Source organism: Periplaneta americana, chromosome 5 (assembly GCF_040183065.1).
Source record: "Periplaneta americana isolate PAMFEO1 chromosome 5, P.americana_PAMFEO1_priV1, whole genome shotgun sequence".
Lineage (NCBI taxonomy): Eukaryota > Metazoa > Arthropoda > Insecta > Blattodea > Blattidae > Periplaneta > Periplaneta americana.
In genome coordinates this window covers 10,014,343-10,034,778 of record NC_091121.1, presented here as the reverse complement: position 1 = coordinate 10,034,778, position 20,436 = coordinate 10,014,343, and the positions used below count along the sequence as shown (strand labels likewise).

The 20,436-nt window shown below is 37.4% G+C and overlaps 1 protein-coding gene across 2 annotated transcripts in view; it reads left to right on the top strand.

Moving 5' to 3' along the window:
- Positions 1 to 20,436, top strand: part of LeuRS-m (Leucyl-tRNA synthetase, mitochondrial) — a 29,724-nt gene that overhangs the window by 3,243 nt on the left and 6,045 nt on the right. Inside the window, exons 3-11 of one of the 2 annotated variants that reach the window (XM_069825331.1) lie at positions 482 to 724; positions 3,902 to 4,044; positions 4,137 to 4,883; positions 7,956 to 8,122; positions 9,293 to 9,466; positions 9,706 to 9,888; positions 10,738 to 10,985; positions 15,223 to 15,456; positions 16,684 to 16,927. In XM_069825331.1, the coding sequence (XP_069681432.1) occupies positions 482 to 724; positions 3,902 to 4,044; positions 4,137 to 4,883; positions 7,956 to 8,122; positions 9,293 to 9,466; positions 9,706 to 9,888; positions 10,738 to 10,985; positions 15,223 to 15,456; positions 16,684 to 16,914 (2,370 nt within the window). In that variant the 3' untranslated portion in view covers positions 16,915 to 16,927. Of the gene's footprint in view, positions 1 to 481; positions 725 to 3,901; positions 4,045 to 4,136; positions 4,884 to 7,955; positions 8,123 to 9,292; positions 9,467 to 9,705; positions 9,889 to 10,737; positions 10,986 to 15,222; positions 15,457 to 16,683; positions 17,037 to 20,436 lie in introns of those variants that run through there. The other variant, XM_069825330.1, reaches the window with a different exon arrangement.

Genomic DNA, 20,436 nt, shown 5'->3' with positions numbered 1-20,436 from the left:
AATGTAAACTTTTTCCTTAACGAAGAATATACTGGTATACTGGCGCAGTGTTGTTATGTATCTAACACATTTTCATTGCCAGGTTCCCTGTCTTCACTGTTATCATTACTAACTTCACTATTAACTGCATTATTTTTAAACATTGTACAGTATGATGAAATGCGAAAGCCAGAGTTGTGAATATGGGCTGCATCTTAACTTACAGTTTAAATTTGGATAAAAGTGTGGCTTATTTTCAGGCCAGTACGGTATTTTCATTCATAGTTTATGTCCTTGAATTGTTTATTCAAGAAGCATAATTCAGGAGAAATAGCTGTACATAAACATCATAACCAAAAGCTTTTCTGTTGTCAGGTATGCTGAAAATGTGTATTTCCTTGAAAATATCGAAATCTATTATTTCAACATCATATATTTTCTTTATTGTATAATGAGAAAGTGAAAAAATCGTAAAAATGTATAACTTTTGTTTGATTTGTAGGTAATTCATCCAATGGGTTGGGATGCTTTTGGCCTCCCTGCAGAAAATGCTGCAATTGAAAGAGGAATAGAGCCATCCGTTTGGACCAAGCAAAACATTGCACACATGAAGGAACAGCTTCAAAAATTAGGTTGCAGTTTTGAATGGGATCGTGAGTTGGCAACTTGTGACCCTGAATACTATCATTGGACGCAGTACTTATTTTTAAGGATGTATGAAGAAGGCCTGGTTTACAGGAAAGAAGTAAGTCTTAGAAATATAAATGTTGTAGGCCTATTGAAATAATTGCTGGATGTATTTCAGCTAGAGGTCTGGTTCCTTATACTGGTTCGTGTATAGTAAATGTACTTTGATATCCATTCTTTGTTAGGGCATCACTTTTTCATTACCAGTTACCAGTGGCGTGCGGTGCTATTTCTCGATGGGGAACAGGTTAGAAACAACACTAATAATAATAATAATAATAATAATAATAATAATAGTAATAATAATAATAATAATAACAATAATAATAATAATAATAATAATCTGTTAATGCATATAGAGTGTTAGTTGGGAGTCCGGAGGGAAAAAGGCCTTTTGGGAGGCAGAGACGTAGAGGGAGGATAATATTAAAATGGATTTGAGGGAGGTGGGATATGATAGTGACTGGATTAATCTTGCACAGGATAGGGACCGTTGGCGAGCTTATGTGAGGGCGGCAATGAACCTGCGGGTTCCTTAAAAGCCATTTGTAAGTAATAATAATAATAATAATAATAATAATAATATATATGATTTAGCAACATTACCAATTCCTGTTTTTTTTACTTTATTTGCAACTTAATCAAAAAAAGAATATGTTAATGTAAAACATATTAATGATATTATATTATTGTTGTTATTATTATTATTATTATTATTATTATTATTATTATTATTATTATTATTATGCCTAAATATATAATACCGTTAACTAAAAATAAATAAACCTCAATTAAACCTGCAATTTACCGCTTCACGAGCACCCAGTTAACCATTTCACAGAAGTATAATAACTACTTTGGAAATGTCTTGTATAAGATTTTGTTTTAGTTTTAAGTTCTGTAAGGAGAGTAGTAGGTTTGCCATTCAAAATAATCGCGCTTTTCTCAGCAACATTGATCGAACTAAACGCTCTCGACTTCAGCTGATCGATAACACAATACTCGCTGTCTTGGTTCGCATCAGAGCGCTCGCGCTCGGCCTCGTTGAAGTTGGAACAGGCAGGAGTCGCCTGTTCCATTGCCATTATTTCGTCAGATTTAACTCGGGCTGTAAATGCTTAAATCGTACGGATTTTTTTTAGAACTATTGTATAATTTCGCACATAATATTATGTCACACGAAAAACTCTTCGAACTTAATTGTTTTCCGAATTATCACTATATAAATAAACTAGCTTGATGAAACAGTATATTCCACACTTCTCAATACTTTGCGAGGGAAGAGGTAACTCTACAGCTTCCAGCGATACTCGGGTAAGTTCGTGTCCGCTCGAGCCTGCTTCGGAGAAAACTCCCATTCACATCATCATGCACAGCAGACGAGAAGGGCTCGAGTCGTTTTCACTTCACTGCAATAAGCCTGCTAACGATAGCTGTTTTCGCTTTTCGAAAACTGCAAGTAGGTCTATCCTTTAGAGTGAAGTATATCTCACAATCTCAGTTAAGGGGCAGGGAGGAAGGGAACAGCCTGTTCCCTCTGTTCCATGGAGGAATCGCCACTGCCACTGCCACTGCCAGTCACACACTTATGTTCCAACACTCTTGTTACGATTTGCCACTCATATTGAGATTCTGCTGGTAATCCCATACAAGCTTATTAAAGCTTCACACAACAACTGTCCTGCATCATAGCTATATGATCTAGGGCTTCGTGTCTTGGATTAGCAATATGGAATGCACACTGGTTCGAGTACTTATTAGAGAAGGAATTTTCTCATGAAATTTCAGCCAGTGTATGGTACTGCTGCTCACCTAGCATCATGATGAATTGTGAGTGCTGCAGTTAGTAGCGAAATTCGGTTTCATAAGCCAGTGATAACCAAGGAAGGGGGGGGGGGAGATCAACGTACTGACCACACACATTACCCTTTTTACTGGTTGGATGATCGTTCATCTGTGCTGAGGTTAGAAGACATGAGGACAGCAATCGCTACTAGGCCTTATACTTCTGTAGACAATTGTACCACAGATTATTATCACCATCTTCTTCTTATTCTTCATTATACATATTAAAATAATATTAGTAGTAGTTTTTGATGAGAGTGTAAGCATATTCCTTTCTTATTTTAACTCTTGTAAGGGCTTGTTAAGTGAAAATGGATTTCTATTGAAGCATGGATGGCTTTCAACTAGTGACCTATAATCCTTTAGGTGTTCTTTTTTTATTGGGTTATTTTACGACGCTGTATCAACATCTGAGGTTATTTAGCGTCTGAATGATATGAAGGTGATAATGCTGGTGAAATGAGTCTGGGGTCCAGCACTGAAAGTTACCCAGCATTTGCTCGTATTGGGTTGAGGGAAAACCCCGGAAAAAACCTCAACCAGATAACTTGCCCTGACCGGGATTCGAATCCGGGCCACCTGGTTTCACGGCTAGACGTGCTGACCATTACTCCACAGGTGTGGCCTTTAGGTGTTTACAACTAGTGACTGACAATATTTTAAGGAGTCTGTCTTTCTTCATTGCCTGTACCATCATCTGATTGAGCCACCGGCATGGCTCAGTCGGTTAAGGCACTTGCCTGCCGGTCTGAAGTTGCGTTCAGGCACGGGTTCGATCCCGGCTTGGGCTGATTACCTGGTTGGGTTTTTTCCGAGGTTTTCCCCAACCGTAAGGTGAATGCCAGGTAATCTATGGTGAATCCTCGGCCTCATCTCGCCAAATATCATCTCTCTATCACCAATTTCATGGACGCTAAATAACCTAGTAGTTGATACAGCGTTGTTAAATAACCAATTAAAATAAAATAAAAAATCATCTAATTGAAGGAAGTAAAAGCTTGAGACTGAATTCGCAACTATTTCATGTATCGTATTTCCTTCTCGTGTTTAGAAAAACAGCAAATTTTTCACTAAACTTGGAAAATATGTGGCAGGTTATGCTTTCAGACTGGAAACTAAATAAAGTCGCCACAAAGAGGTTCTTTGTCCTGCAGGCAACAAGAAAGGTTTTTTTGGACTCTTGCATTTGTTGAGATGGGGAGTCTTTTTGTATGGAATGAAGATTAGTTTAGATAAAATTGCTATACACAAATGGCATGATCAGAATAACTTTTTCAGTATCAGGATGCTGAAAATGCATATTTAGATGAAAACTCCGAAATCTGTTTTTTACTGCATCACAATACTTCATATAATGGTAAACTAATAGTTGTCGTGGTTTGTGTTCTAGGCTCTTGTTAACTGGGATCCAGTAGATCAGACAGTACTAGCAGATGAACAAGTCGATGATAATGGCTGCTCTTGGCGGTCTGGTGCTAAAGTAGAGAAGAAGATGCTAAAGCAGTGGTTCATTAGAACAACACGATTTTCAAAGTATTTTTATAGATTCGTTTATTTTATTTGCTTCTTTATACTCTTTTATTTTAATTCTATGTCTTCTAAATTATAATTCTTTCTTTTTCCAGGTCTCTTTGGGATGGTCTTAGTGATCCATTGCTGAAAAATTGGAAGGATATCATAAATCTTCAAAAGCATTGGATTGGAGAATGTGATGGAAGTAGATTTGAGTTCGAAGTAGAAGACGGTTCTTCACCTATGACCAAACAGACTCTTACTGTATTTACTCGCAATCCAGAGCACATACACAATGCCAGTTTTCTTACAGTTGCTCCTGGGAGCATTTTAGATCGAGTCATGTATGATTGTGACAGCACTCTAGAAACTGGTCCGTTTAGAAGACTCCCTGTGAGAGCAAAGAATCCTTTTACAGGAGAATTCATACCTATATATGTGACGGACCAGTTAGAGTACGATAGTGGAGCAGATTGTCACTTGGGGGTACCAGAAATCTCAGAATCTGACAGATTGTTTGCTGCAGCTGCAAATATTCCAATATCGTCATCTCCAGAGGAAGATGGTAAACAGTTGCACTGTATAGAAGATGTGAGTGTAGCCAGAGAACGTGTTAATAGTATGGCTCGGGAACTTGGCATTGGTGGATATCCGTGTAGTGCTAAACTTCGAGACTGGTTAATTTCTCGTCAGCGTTACTGGGGTACACCAATTCCAATTGTTTACTGTGAAAGCTGCGGTCCACAGCCTGTGTCTTATAGTGAGCTGCCTGTGGTCTTACCTAAGATAGACAAGTTATCCAGCAGAGGCAGGTCTGCTCTTCTGGAAGCTACGGATTGGCTGAAAACTAAGTGCCCAAAGTACGTTTTTAATCTTACAGACTGATTAAAACAACTTCAGTATTAATAGTTCTGTGCGAGGCCTGTCTAAAAAGTATCCGACCTTTAGCCAGAAAAAATATTTCAAATACCTGACGGGGTTGGGACCCTAATCCCCTTCAAAGTAGGCCCCTTGTGCTTGCACACACTTAGCCCACCGATCCTTCCACTGCCGGAAACACCTCTGGAAGTCTTCTTTTGGAATGGTGTTCAGCTCCGTCGTCGCGTTCCGCATTATCTCTTCTCTACTCTCAAAACGGGATCCTTTCAGTGGTGTCTTCAATTTTGGAAACAACCAGAAGTCGCAAGGAGCCAGGTCTGGAGAGTAGGGAGGTTGGCGAACGGTTGTAATTTCATGTTTGGCCAAGAAAGTGTGGATCAATTGGGATGAATGTGCGGGGGCGTTGTCGTGATGCAAGTGCCAGTTGTTCGCCGTCCACATGTCTGGTCTTTTGTGCCGAACTGCATCACGGAGTCGCTGGAGAACATCGTGATAGTACTCCTTTATCACCGTTTGTCCTTCCAGTGCGTATTCTTGCTGCACAATTCCACGGTCATCAAAGAAAACAGTCAGCATCACCTTAATTTTGCTTTGCACCTGCCACGCTTTCTTCGGCCTTGGAGATTCGGGATGCTTCCATTGCGACGACTGTCTTTTTGTTTCTGGGTCGTACCCGTACACCCATGACTCATCTCCAGTTATCACGGTGTTCAGAAACCCAGGATCAGTGTTGGCAGTGTCCAGAAGGTCCTGTGCAACGTCACGACGGAGGTCTTTTTGTTCCGGGGACAACAACTTGGGCACGAATTTCGCAGCCACTCGGTTCATGTTCAAATCATCACGCAAAATTGCATGTGCAGAATCTTTACTCACTCCAACCTCTCCGGCAATCTCCCGCACGGTCAAACGACTATCTGCCATCACCAAATTTCGCACCCTCTCAACAACAGCTGCACTCCGAGCAGTTTGGGGCCTGCCACAACGCTGCTCACTCTCCGCTGATGTGCGGCCATCTTTGAATCGGTTGAACCACTCCTTAATTTGTGTTACACCCATCGCATCTTCCCCAAACACCTGCTGAATCTTACGAATTGTTTGACTTTGAGAATCACCAAGCTTTTGACAAGATTTGATGCAGTATCTTTGCTCAATTCGTTCAGTCATCTTGCGAGAAAACTAAATCCGACAAACACTTAGAACAGCACCTTACTTGGCGACCACCAGCCAGTGACTGGCACAAGCGAATGCGGTGAAAAAATTCAAGCATGCGTATTACGGTTTCTCCTTCCACCGTGCACAGTGGTGCCACCTTAGAATCACTACCTTGTGCGGGAAAATTTAAGGTCGGATACATTTTAGACAGGCCTCGTATACAGGTTGATCCATGAGTAATGTCATTAATTTCAGGGGTTTATTCTTTGAGATATTTCAAACAAAATTCTTTAATAAAATTTTGCTCGTTCTTGCTTCCTTTTTCGGAAAAAAATTGTTTTATATGGAACGTTCCGTGGTTTGTTTTGGGAAAACCATTTATTTAATTCCCGATATACCCAGTCAGTTTAAGAGAGCAGTGTATTATGATAAATGATTGAAAGAATTTTAGTTTTCTCCTTTAAATATGCAGAAATGTGCAGAAATTTGATCTTCAGAGTATGCTATGGATGAACTGTACACACGTCCTTCTTCTTTAAGCCTTCAATTGCAACTGACGTAATTTTCATTGGTTTTGCGTCATCTACTCTACAGTTCTACCAACATGTACATTATTCATGAAATGATCCTCGTACTCAAAATACATTGATTCAAATTTCACCTTTGTAAGATGATTGCTATACTGGAGTGAAATGCAAGGAATTGTTCTTCCCTTTGATAGATATTTAGTATCATCTTTTTGGCATTTCTGTGGAAGATATGTCTGCGTGATAATATGACTAGTTCGAGCAGGAAATATCTGCATAGAACTTGATAGATATTTGTTATGTAACACATTTTAGTGATTTTTGTTTAGTTTCTCTCATGTACTAGCAATTTATCATCTCTTCTTAAACCAGTCATTATAATTATGTTTACTTTGGCAGATGTTATGTGTAAGTCCCGCGCCATGGCGTCGCAGTCTAAGGCATCCTGCCTAGGACTCGCGTTACGGAATGCGCGCTGGTTCGATTCCTCATGGGGGAAGAAATTTTCTCATGAACTTTCGGCCAGTGTATGGGACCGGTGCCCACCCAGCATCGTGATGCACTTGGGGAGCTACGATAGGTAGCAAAATTTGGTTGCGAATACCAGCTATAAAAGCTGGGGGGATCATCGTGCTAACCATACGATACCTCCATTCTGGTTGGATGATCGTCCACCTCTGCTTCGGCATGTGGGCGTGAGGCCAGCAGCCGGCTGATTAGTTTAGGCCCTTCACGGGCTGTAGCACCACGGATTATTATTATTATTATTATTATTATTATTATTATATTATGTGTAAGTGGATATATGCGTGCATACGAAAGAAAAAAAATATATATCTGTGTGTGTGCGTGCGTGCATGCAGTGATAAGAGTTTGGTTGTAAGTTCTGTTTGCTTTAAAAACTGGTCATGTGTAGATATCATGAGAATCATGTTATAATATAAGTTTTATTTAAAGTAAAGTCTAATTTATATCCGATAATTAAAAAAATTAAGAAACATTCAAATTAATAATTTTAAAATATAATTAATTTAAAATGAGACAAATTTCTGTACCATCTAAATTTACAGCAATTCATAAACATTTGAGATGGTTGGCTGTTTCAGAATTTAAAGTTTAAACTCATTACTAAACATGATTGCATTTTAAAATATTCGTGTACAATGTAAATTTTTGTCTCCAAAATTGTGCATTACATAATGAATTAGAAGAAATGTAGGCACAACATACCAGTTGTCCTGAAAGCTTTGGCAACTGTTGAGAATATTGTTAATGTGAGGCAAGAAAACAAATGACTAAGCTTTTAAAGTGTAGGTTAGTAACTATATCTTACTTACCAAGTTTTATTCTGAAAGTTGTACATATTTGTTCAAGGTGTCATGGTGAGGCAACTCGAGAAACTGATACAATGGACACATTTGTTGATTCTTCATGGTATTTCCTTCGATACCTTGATCCACACAATAAGCAAATGCCTTTTAGTAAAAAGAAAGTGGAAAAGTTCTTGCCTGTAGATTTATACATTGGTGGTAAGGAACATGGTAAGTACGCTTTTTTCTGTAAAATAAAATGGTGTAGGCTCTGATTTATTAATTTGTCATGTACCAGAATTAGGTCTAAATCTCGAACTAGCATCTGACCACTATACGGAAAAGGACGAATGTTCGAAGTAAAAATGTTTCTCATACTATTTATTGAATAAATTAATACATAATTATTTTTTTACATAATGTAAGAATAGTTATATTCCTTGCGCATTATTCACATATGAATCTGGAACACATTCTTCTATACTGTTCATCCATAAACCACAAAAGAAGTAAATTAAAATCATCAGTCCCAATTGCAGAAAAGACAGTTCTGCAGTATATATTGACTACACCCCAACTCTGGCTACTAGCAACAGGCATCTACTGTATAATGAACATCGATCAAAATACCCCTCATTTCTCATTAAAAACAAGAACTGAAAAGACTATAGTGGACCTTATGTTGTCAGCAAACAGCTGGATACATTAAGAAGATTGATTGTTTCACAAATGAATTGATTTGTAGATACAAAATGTATATCCAATAGTTGGGAGAAATCACTGCACACAGACAGAAATATGGCATACCAAAAACCAAGTTTTTGATGTAAGAAATGTTGAAAATATTTTTGCAGTAGCACATTGCTTGCCTTGAATGATACATAATTTTCTTTTACGCAAGATTAACTTTATATTTATTTATTTAAGCCAAATATTTTACTTTAGGGATTATTAGTATATTTTTAAATTATCGACCAAGAGGAAAAAGATCCATTGGCAGATCTCAAAAGAGATGGTCAGAAAACAAGATTATAACAGGCCACTCGACCTAAATACTTGTCAGAATGATGATGATGATATGTGTTTTTTAGATAGTAGTTCAAGAAAATATCATCATTTGCAACATGATGAAGGAACTGAATTATTGTAAAACACACAAAATATACGAGAGAGGATGTGTCACATTAAATTTATGACAATGCATGGTTTATTAGTAATGTTTTCTGTCGAGATTCTGCATAGGTCTCTTATAAAAACTATACACAGTAAGACCGTTAAAAGTCAGTTATCCAAAAGATATCTTATACAAGCTTATTATGTTTTTTCATGTAACTTATATTACATAACAAAGTACAATTACAAAAGTTATTAAATGTGTTTTTCTTTTCCAATTTATTACAGCTGTCCTGCATATGTATTACGCAAGGTTTTTCAACCATTTTCTGCATTCAATTGGACTTGTTCCATATAAAGAGCCATTTCAACAGTTGCTAGTGCAAGGCATGGTAATGGGACGAAGCTACAGGGTCAAGGGCACTGGTCTCTACATACCTAAAGAAGAAGTGGACCTTACAGGTGAGATGTCAAAGATTAAAGAGGGCTTATACACGTCGTACTAGCTAAGATTTAAATGAAGAGCATATTAAAAGTAAAACAAAAAAATAAATACATTTCCTGTGATGTATAATACATTTTTACGTAAGAGCAGTAGTTACTTGATTAAAGTTTTGATTATGTTGCAACTTTGCAGAATTTTCAGAGCTTGTTCTTAATTTTAAAGGATGAGGGACTACAGCTAGTTGTGATTGCACTAGGTCCGAAACTCATTGAAAAGAAAACAGGCCAGCCTGTAGTTGCTGCTTGGGAGAAGATGAGCAAGTCGAAACACAACGGTGTAGATCCAGAAACTATGATGCAAGACTATGGAACTGACACCACCAGACTGCTTATACTTGCAGATGTGGCCCCAACATCTCACCGGAACTGGAATAGCGACAGTGAGTACAGCGTCATTTCTCTTGCATTCCAGTATAGTTCAACGAAATCTTTTCTTGTGAATCTGGTTTCCAGGTTTAGTTTCTTATGAAGCTCATTTGAATAATATTAAAGGGAAAAATTGTTCCGGGACTGGGTATCGAACCCAGGATCTTTGGCTAAACGCTCCAGTGCTCTATCACTGAGCTGTCTAGGAACGATAAAAGACCATGGGTACCAGTTCTTCCCTTTATGTCCACATACCTCAAGTGAACTGACAACATCAAAGACCCAACATAGAGTGCACACTATGCTGTGTAATTTTAAATTGTGGTTTCATGTTAACGAACAGAAGCTATTGCAGTTTTTTTTTTTTTTTTTTTTGCATATGTAGAATGTAAGAGCTTGCCCTGGTTGTTTGGTATCCAACTCTATCCCTCTTAGTATTTCCTTTTATTTTTCTTAAGTGTCTCATTTCTGTCGTCTGTAAGTTGCTTAGAGATTAGAAGCCAAATTTTAGAAGAACAACTGGCTATAGACTAGAAGTTCCTAGATCCAGTACCAGGTGGTGACAGGTTTTTTCACGTTGCCAAAAACTTCCAGAATAACCCCGAGGTTCACTTAACCTCGTATGAAATTGAGTACTGAATCTTTCTCAGAGATAAAAGGTTGTTGAAGCATGGTGCCAACCACAATACCTCATTCTAGTGTTGAGGTCTATTTAGCTTTAAAATATTCACGATATGTATTAATGGTGCCTCACTTTTCCTATTTTATTTCACAAGTTGAACAGAAAAGAGGGGAAGGGAAGGTTAATTTGTTTTATGTTTATCAATATTTGTAATATTATAAATGCTCTTCTTTCTTTTCAGCATTTCCCGGCATTTTAAAATGGCAGCATCGCTTGTGGTTGACAATGAGAAGTTTTATAAATATTCGTTCCAAGTTGGAGAGTACAGTGTCCAGTAGTGCTGCCAACACTCCAGAGTTTAAAAAGCATGAAGACTACATGTTCGATAGTAGAAATTATTACTTGAAAGGCGCTACATTTAACTACACCACAGCATTTCAACTGAGTGTTGCCATATCCAAGATGCAGGGACTCACAAACAGCTTGAGGGTGAGAACTGTAATTTATGTTATATAGATTGGCTGCAAAAGGGTATCTATCGGATACAGGGGGGAGAGCCATTAATCCTTCCCATTGAAGGCTTTAAGGAACCAACCTGGACAAATACCCAATGTCCCATCCCTACCTTCCCGTGGTGCAGCTGTTAGTAAGCATAATTTTACGAGCTGAACTAAAGGGAGGGGCTACTCATCAATTAGCACTGGTCAGCTTGATGAGTTAATGACTGAATTTGGTATAATTTTCCTCTCTTCAATACCTAATTCCCTCTTTACCCTTTCCTATCCAGTCCTCTGACTGAACTCTTACTTTCTTCGACCCCGACGGCATTAGAGCATTTGAGGCCTAGGGGTTCATTTCACTTTCCTTCCTCCTCTTTCTGCTTTTCTGTTCCTAGTGCTGACCTGCTATGGCACTAATCGTCCTCCAGTGGCTTAAGGAGGGAAAGCTGGTGATCAACAAGATCTCCCAGCTAGGTCCAATGGACCCGTCGACCAACAGCAGGTGTGGTCCTCCAGACATTCTGGGGGTTGTGTGTGAATGAAGTAGCCACCAAAACGTTAAAATATGGTGTTCACTTAAATCGGCTACAACTTGCCATTTTCACTCCAATATTCTTTGAAAAATATTGGAGTGCAAGAGGTCAAATGACTTTATTGTCAAACGCCTGGCATTAGAAAACAACAACAACATGTTATATAGATTTATATTAACCTGTAACCTTGGATGTGGGTATATTCTACCCAAGCCATTTTAAAATCCTTTGTTAATTCTATTATCCGTCACCCAACACAGGACGCTACTGAGTACCTTCCTGGCAGTTGACTATTCATTGTTAGATGTAACTGTTGTGTTCCTGTAGGTGAGTAATCATAACCTAAACCACTTTAATTTCAGGATCGGGTAGATTATACCCCATGTCCCAGGTAACGTTAGTTTTTCCACATTTATCTCATATCTTCTCTAAAGGTAAACATGACATCCGCATCGAAGGACTGTATGCGGGCTGATGATCTGAAGTTCAGTGGTTGGACGCAGAATACTTTGGAAGCTGAAGAAAGTGACTTTAGTGACAATGACTGTCATATAGATCCAGTGGAGACTGAAGAAATTGTGTTTGTCACAACTGCCTAAATTCAATCTAAATATTTGGTACAAGTTTTGTAACAATGGAATTTATTTTTAGATTAATTTATGAATTATTGTTTACAGTTCAATGTTCTGATATTCAATATTGTTTATGATTGGGTTATGTGCTTCCATTCTTTGTTTATTAACAGAGTGTAAAACAGTGTCGAGGAATTTCTAAAAATACAAATTTGTTGGCAGTAAAGCCCCCTTTTCCACAAAAAAAAAAATATATATATTTTTTTTGTTTTTATTTTTTTATTTTAGTAGGTTATTTTACGACGCTGTATCAACATCTTAGGTTATTTAGCGTCTAAATGAGGTGAAGGTGATAATGCCGGTGAAATGAGTCCGGGGTCCAGCACCGAAAGTTACCCAGCATCTTGGGTTGAGGGGAAAACCCCAGAAAAAACTTGAACCAGGTAAATTGTCCCGACCGGGATTCGAACCCGGGCCACCTGGTTTCGCGGCCAGACACGCTAACCGTTACTCCACAGGTGTGGACTTTTGTTTTTAATTATGAAATATTATCTCATGTGCCTCCTAACTTAATTTCATTGCCATATGTTACATAGACTTGAAAATAGCGCCTGGGTTTTAGAACTGGGTAAAAAATACCCCACATCCAAGACAGTGTGACAAAAATAACATGTCCCAGATTGCGGGTAAAGACGAGTTCTTCTATTGAAAACATTTGCATAATCACTACTGGCTTGCTGGGTCTGTCCTAGTTTCACCGAAGCCCCTTTAGCTACATATTTCCAGGACTTTCATCAGACCTCAACAGGTACCTTGAAGGCAACAGAAACTATGTACCCATTCTTACAAAAGAAGTTAGAAGAATGGCAGAAATTATTAGAAAAATATGGATTACACTTTAACTGAGGGAAATGTTTAGTAATGCAGTTTGGAAGATGACATTCAATCAATCTATCAATCAAACTTCTGTATCTCCTCATGAGGAGCATAGGGTAGGCCTGCACAAGGTTTGCGCTCTCCGAGCCGGCTCACAGCTCATGAGCGGAATGCAGATATTAGCTGCGTTCTGTATAAGGGTGGACTGGAAGAAGGGGTGGATCTCGTACAAAATAAACACAAAAGAAAGTACTATTACGAGTGCTTACGAAATGAATTCCCGTTCAGTGTTTGCAAAACTATCTTGGACTATTATTAATTAATAAAGAAATATTTATTTTACAGAAGTAATAGAAATTCTATAGCTATTTAAATGTACAATATCATTTTGTTATATTTTTTATTTATCAGTACATCAAAACGAGGTTTTATGCTGTTGGCAGCTGAAAGGAACAGTAGCCTACTGATAATAATGAAACATCAGTTACAGATGTTCGATGTCTGCCTTTATTAAAGTTGATTATAGAAAACAATTGCTCACAAATATAAATGTTGAGCCAAACATAGCAATCATTTTCACAGCCAGCCTGTGTAGTCGTGGATATTATTGCTAATGTTTAGTCTTGTAAAACTCAACCAGGCTAATACTATTATTCAAACGATCTTTAGCCCTTAGGTCATATTGAAGATCAATAAATTCGAGCTGTAAATCGTTAAATGTTATGTTCCGTCTTTTAGATTCCTCCATACTGTACTGTAGCAGTAGGTAAGCAACGTGAAACAGTTACTGAGAATAGGCCTACACACTGCACTCCACTAGGTAACTGAGTGGTCGTTTCCCTCTACCTATAGCAAGTCTATGTCATTCTGACGTATCTTCCTCTCCGTTTCAGCGAGCACTGTTTGTGCAGGCCTGGCATAGGGCATTCACAAAGTGCCTCCATCGGACCCTATTTGTAGCCAACTTCTTCACTTCGCTCCATGTTTTCCCCTTCCTAGCAATTTCCTCCAAAACTGTTCTCTTCCATGTATTTTTTGGCCTTCCTCTTGTTCTACTACCCTGGGGGTTCTAATTTAAAGCCATTCTTTCTACTGCTCCATCTTCTTTCCTGATTGTGTGCCCTATCCAATTCCACTTTCGTCTTTTGATTTCTATTGTGATTTCTTTCTGATTTGTTATCTTCCATAGTTCTGAGTTTGTAATTATATCTGGCCATCTAATTTTTAAGATTCTTCGTAAACATCTATTAACAAATGTTTGCAGTTTATTTTGTATAATTTTACTTGTTTTGCATGTCTTACAGCCATATACTAAGGCTGATTTCACGTTGCTGTTAAAGATTTTAATTTGACAGACATTGATATCATTAAAATTAAAAGGTCTGTTCCAGCAAGCAATTCAGAATGTATTCCGAACTAATACCGAACTTCTTTCGATGCATGTACCAGTTGTGTACGGTGTCAGAACTAGTTCGGGATTTTATGTTGTTGGAACGTTTCTTTAACTCTTCTTTCATGGCCTTTGGAGTTTCTTCTCATATTAAAATTATATTCATCTTCTGAACTTAATTCTTCGTAAAATATGTCACTACTATCACCTTCCAAATGACTCATAATGAACCATTTTTTTTTATTTTAACCTACTCAGTCTCGAAGCATTTTAACCAAAACTTAGGTTACACCATCTGCGCATGCGTCAACAATTCAGAATTCCCAGTTCCTGCTCTTAATCGAAAACCAATTTCACTCATTCCGAACAAGTTCTAAAGCACACTGGAACAGGAAACTGGGACTTCAGTATTGGTTTGGAATCAGTTCTGGTCTTGTTGGAACGTACATTGAGCTATTGTGCATGAGCAGGCAATTCAGAATCGATTCTGAACCTTGCTGGATCAAACGTAAAGACTATTAAAAATTTAAAGGAAATCAATGCAAAAATAATGCCTAACAAATTCTTTTCTATACAGTGCCGGTACTATTTAAAGATCTCAATTTTCCTACCTGAATGCTACTTACATCTTTTTAACCACAGTCCATGTCTCACCTCCATATGTAACTACAGATATATAAGAGCACTTGTACAACATAATTTTGATTTCCTTTAATACATCCCAATTCCACAAAATATGTTTCACTGTATTGTAAAATTTAGCACCCATTCCAAGTCTGTCAGTATTGAATGCAATTGTGTATTTGGCTTGTGCCTCAAAACTCTGACGATAAAATGTATTCTGCACTGTTACAGAAAGTTCCTCCAGAGGTGATTGGACTGGGCCCTCAGTTTGAAAGAGCTTTGGCTTGTCAGATTATTCTTCTGGCACCAATGGCACCACATTTTGCTTCTGAGCTCTGGTCGGGATTCGTATCAGCCCCTAATCGACTTAATACTTCATCAGCTGAGATTAAGTGGGATGAAGATGTGCTACAGCAGATGTGGCCACAAGTTGATATGCACTACTGCCTAGAACTAGTGTGCACGGTATGTATTTCATACATTAAACTATGACATATTCCATTAACTAAATTGTTCATTTTGTCTTTATAATGTCCCCAAATTATAGAATCAAAATATGTTTAAAAAAAAAAAGTATTGTTATTTTGTAGCTCTTCTATAAAGAGCATTGACTTTCGTTTCCTTCCTTCTCCTTTTACAGTTTGCATGAAACATTTGTATTGTTTGAATTGATTTTGATGTAATATTTTCTCTTCTTCTCTACACAAGTTTCATTTGTTTTTATGTAACCTATGTCTGCACAAACAATTGAGAGTTAGTGCATTATAAACAGTGCTTTTTGTACATCAGCATTATAAACAGTCTTATCATTAGTCAAAATCGTGTATAATATGCCACATTATTGTACCAGTTCCGTAAAATATTACCATGCCAACTAAAACGTCAAAGTTAACATTATAAAACGATTTGCCATGTTACAGTATTTAATACATCATTGTTGTCATGGCAACTTCTTTCTTCATAGACGATGATTTTTCAAACTACCTGTCGTTACAAATCTAATGTTATTTCTTTATTAGACTGTGAGGTGGGAGCTAGCTTTATCACAAGTTTTCATAAACACAGGAGTAAAATGACGCCCAGCGCTCGCTTATCTTCATCTCTCGGCCAGTGCGTGCGGTACTGCGTCGTTCAAGCCTAGGCGTGTGAAAATAATTTATTTAATACCGTCGAAACTTATTGCCGAGTCACTAAGCAAACAATGCCGAATCCCTCTTAATAATGTAAGGTTTTTTTCTCAATATTTTTTTACATTTTTACAAATGGGCAAAAAGCCTAAAAGTAAGTAAAATCACATTATCTGTCTCTCTGTATACAATAAAAATAAGGATTACTTCTTAACATAACCTACCAAATGTCAGCTTCAAAATGAGCTCTCGTTCAATGTTCTGCAATAAATGGTTCCAGAGTTCTGAGCGCTGAAAGAGGCTTGTTTTTATAAAATACGCTAAATTTGTCGCTCAATAATACGAAAACCGTTTGACTTTCAATAGTACATTTTTGCAAATGCACTCTCCTCAGCACCTTGTATAAGTAGGGAAAAAATTAGGGTATAAAAAATGCGAGGTGTTTTACTGATCGATTTCATATGGAATAGCCCGTACATTTTTTACATGCTTGCATGGTGTTAAAAGATCAGCTTTTATAAATATCTGTATAAAAAGAAACATTATATTTCATACTTACTTGCAGATAAATGGAGTGGAACAGAAAAGCATTCGTATACCACGCCATCAGCTTGAAAACTTGACCCATGATGATGCGTTAGAATTAGCATTGTCACACTCAAACGTGCAAAGGTACACTTCAGGGCGTAAGATCGTGAACACATCATTCAGGTTGCAACCAAGTTATGAAGCTATTATTAACATTACAACAGAAAAGATCGACAAGAAGAAACGTCAGCAAGTGCAAGATGGATGATATTCAGCTTGAAGTAAGCTGTTCATTTTCTAGTATCTCGAAGTATTTAGTTCTGAATAACATGTTGACTGTTGGACTTCTGTGCTTTGTATTAGATGAAAATAAAAGACGTCTGTTCTGTCCATGTTTACTGACCAATTTTCATTTAATAGTTCTTAACTGGGTGTAGGGTTCTTGGTTATCTTGTGTAACATGTTGGTGTAAAGAATTCTGTTTTTAACCTCTTCCTTTACTATATATTTTACCAATTTTGTGAAAAAAAAAAATCATAATTTTTTTATTTTTGTATAGAGGTCATTTAATATTACAGAATCACTGTACATCACTAATTTTCTTACATACCTAAAAATCACTATGAAATAGACATACATTCATACCTGAATTATTATCCCGAGTTATCTCGTGCACCTTGATTCCAGCTCTGGTAGTTGTCCCACTTTGATTTTCTCCTGAACTATTGACCAACTTATGTTTCTTTATGGATTCTTTTATGAGGTACAATACCAGTGCTGTTATCAAGACGTTAATTGTTGCTTGTCGTGTGATAGACTCGAAAGCAGGGTATTACGCACAGTGGCACATTGCATTCCGGACAGTAGTGTATGCTCTTGTGTTGAATTTCTTTGTATTTTGAGTCTCTCGCAATACTACACATGAAATCCTGTCTGGTTGGGTTGTTCTTTTTCAGAATAACTTCTGGAAAATGTCTACCTGTAAGCCGAAGTGAGTTGGGCGATTTTCCTGGCCATCCTGCCTTGAGTGATAGGACATTCGGGGTGTATTTTTCGAAAATCTTACGAATTACCCCCATTCGATAGACAAAGGGTGTCTTCCTGCCTTCAGATATCATATACCAAATGTAGGAATCCCACCACCAGATGTAGCAATATCACTAACTTCTGTAGCCATCTAGTCAGAAAAAGGTTAATGAAATGATGGAAACGTATATATTCGGGATAATAATCCTTAGCAGCGAAAATGGGACTCACACGAGTTAATTCGGGTTAATAAATTTTGACGGATGTTAGCAAATCTGAGTTAACTCTGGTTAATCAGGGAAGTGGTTAAAGTGGGACACTCGTAAAATGGAATTCATTACTTGTTTACAAAGTGAGAATGACTACCAGCATATATTAATTTTAGTTTGTGGTAGGACTAAGAAATGTGTTGCTTAACTTAAAATATATACATTGTCGACTCGCAATAATTCGATAATTCACATGCTGTTAATTTTCTTTGCTGCTAATTCTCAATTCTTTCTTGGAGAGTTGTGTGAAGTCAGTTGTCATTTCCGTTTTTACTCGATTTACGCTTTTTCTCTCCCACTTAAGAAATTTTTCGATCTAAAATCAGAAAAAAGGAACAGTCCTCTAAGAAACGAAAAAAAAAGTGACGGATTATTGTTAAATTAGTGTCTTATGGTATTTTGCAAAACTTGTGTTTCTTGTTTTAAGATTCTATCCCACTGCAGTGCTGTGTAATATTATGTTGTTGTTTAGTCAACTGTCTACAGACAGGTTTGAACCTCACAAGTGATACCAATAAAGGATCACTCATGAGGCAACTAGGCTAGGAGATAATGGGGTAGGGTGGCCAGTTCCTTTCCATCTTCATTGCGTACATCGCTGACTAGATACATATTACATTAATCTGACTTCGTTATAATGTTTCAAAATGTTGTTGTTATCTAATGCCAGGCATTTGACAATAAAGTCATCTGACCTCTTGCACTCCAATATATGTTTCAAAATGTTTTGTGCGAGATCATGCGTATTTGCTTGTTTTCCGCACAGAACCAATACGCGGTAAGTGTGAAATACCACATTCAGTATTCCCAACGTAACACACATAACAATTTCCCTCTTCTTACAGCTTAAACGCGACATTCATTTTACTGCTTTAAGCTTTTAACATATTATTTTTAGAGACATTTAACATAGTAATAATTATAAATTGGAAACTTACCACTGCAATTTCACCTAAATTGCAATGTTAATTATTGTTTTTAAATATTTGCAAACATTAAGTAAAATCTACTACTCCACAAAACTTATTGCATTCCTGATACAAGTAACATTAAGGAAGCCGTGAAAAAATCAACAAGATTCCAGATGCCGATGTTATTACTGCAATATGTTATATAAATAATATTGTTAAAATATTAAAATGAAAAATAAATCATTACATAACCTTACCGTTTGTTTTAAGTTCGCATTTATAGACTAGAGGAAAAAAAAGACAAACGTATATCACGGCCTGCTGGAGTATAGTAAACACAGAAAACATTTTATAGCAACAATGTTGAAGAAAGATATTTTGGTTTTCCGAAGTTGCCGTCATTAAACAGAAACCAACATGGAGATTTCATTGCAACTAATTAGAAATTCGTCTTTCAGGTATGTAATAAATGATCTTCGCACAAAATAATATACGATACACAAGCGGTATGTTTGTTTTCATGTTCTCGGAAATTAAAAAGCTCAACTATGTTTCGCTTTTTCAATCTTTTCCTCGACCATGAAAACGTCAACATACCGCTCTTGTAACGTACAGTATATTACTATTGCACTATTTCACATTTTGTACTTGATTTTGAAATGAATTTTAGTAAATTGCACCTGTCAGAGTAACTTTTACCGGACTTAAGATGATGATGATAATAATATAATAATAATCAATTTTGCGGGTAATTTGCGATTTTCTTTATTTTGCGGATGTTCGTGTATTAATTACAGCAAATTATCAGGAGTTGACTTGTTGTTGTTTTCTAATGTCAGGCGTTTGACAATAAAGTCATTTGACCTCTTGCACTCCAATATTTTTCAAAGATATTATCATGGTCAGCCAATGAAGCACAGATTTTGAGGTGTTCCGAATCCATTGCTTGGTTTGAGTTGCACAATAGGCAGTTAGGGGACTGATATATTCCAATTCTATGCAGGTGTTTGGCCAAACAGTCATGGCCTAAATGGAAAGTTGTAGCCGATTTAAGTGAACACCATATTTTAACGTTTTGGTGGCTACTTCATTCACACGCAACCCCCAGAATGTCTGGAGGATCACACCTGCTGTTGGTCGATGGGTCCATTGGACCTAGCTGGGAGATCTTGTTGATCACCAGCTTTCCCTCCTTAAGCCACTGGAGGACGATTTTAGTGCCATAGCAGGTCAGCACTAGGAACAGAAAAGTAGAAAGAGGAAGAAGGAAAGTGAAATGAACCCCTAGGCCTCGAATGCTCTAATGCCGTCAGGGTCGAAGAAAGTAAGAGTTCAGTCAGAGGACTGGATAGGGTAAATAGAGAATTAGGTATTGAATAGAGGAAAATTATACCAAATTCGGTCATTAACTCATCAAGCTGACCAGTGCTAATTGATGAGTAGCCCCTCCCTTTAGTTCAGCTCGTAAAATTATGCTTACTAACAGCTGCACCACGGGAAGGTAGGTATGGGACATTGGGTATTTGTCCAGGTTGGTTCCTTAAAGCCTTCAATGGGAAGGATTAATGGCTCTCCCCCCTGTAT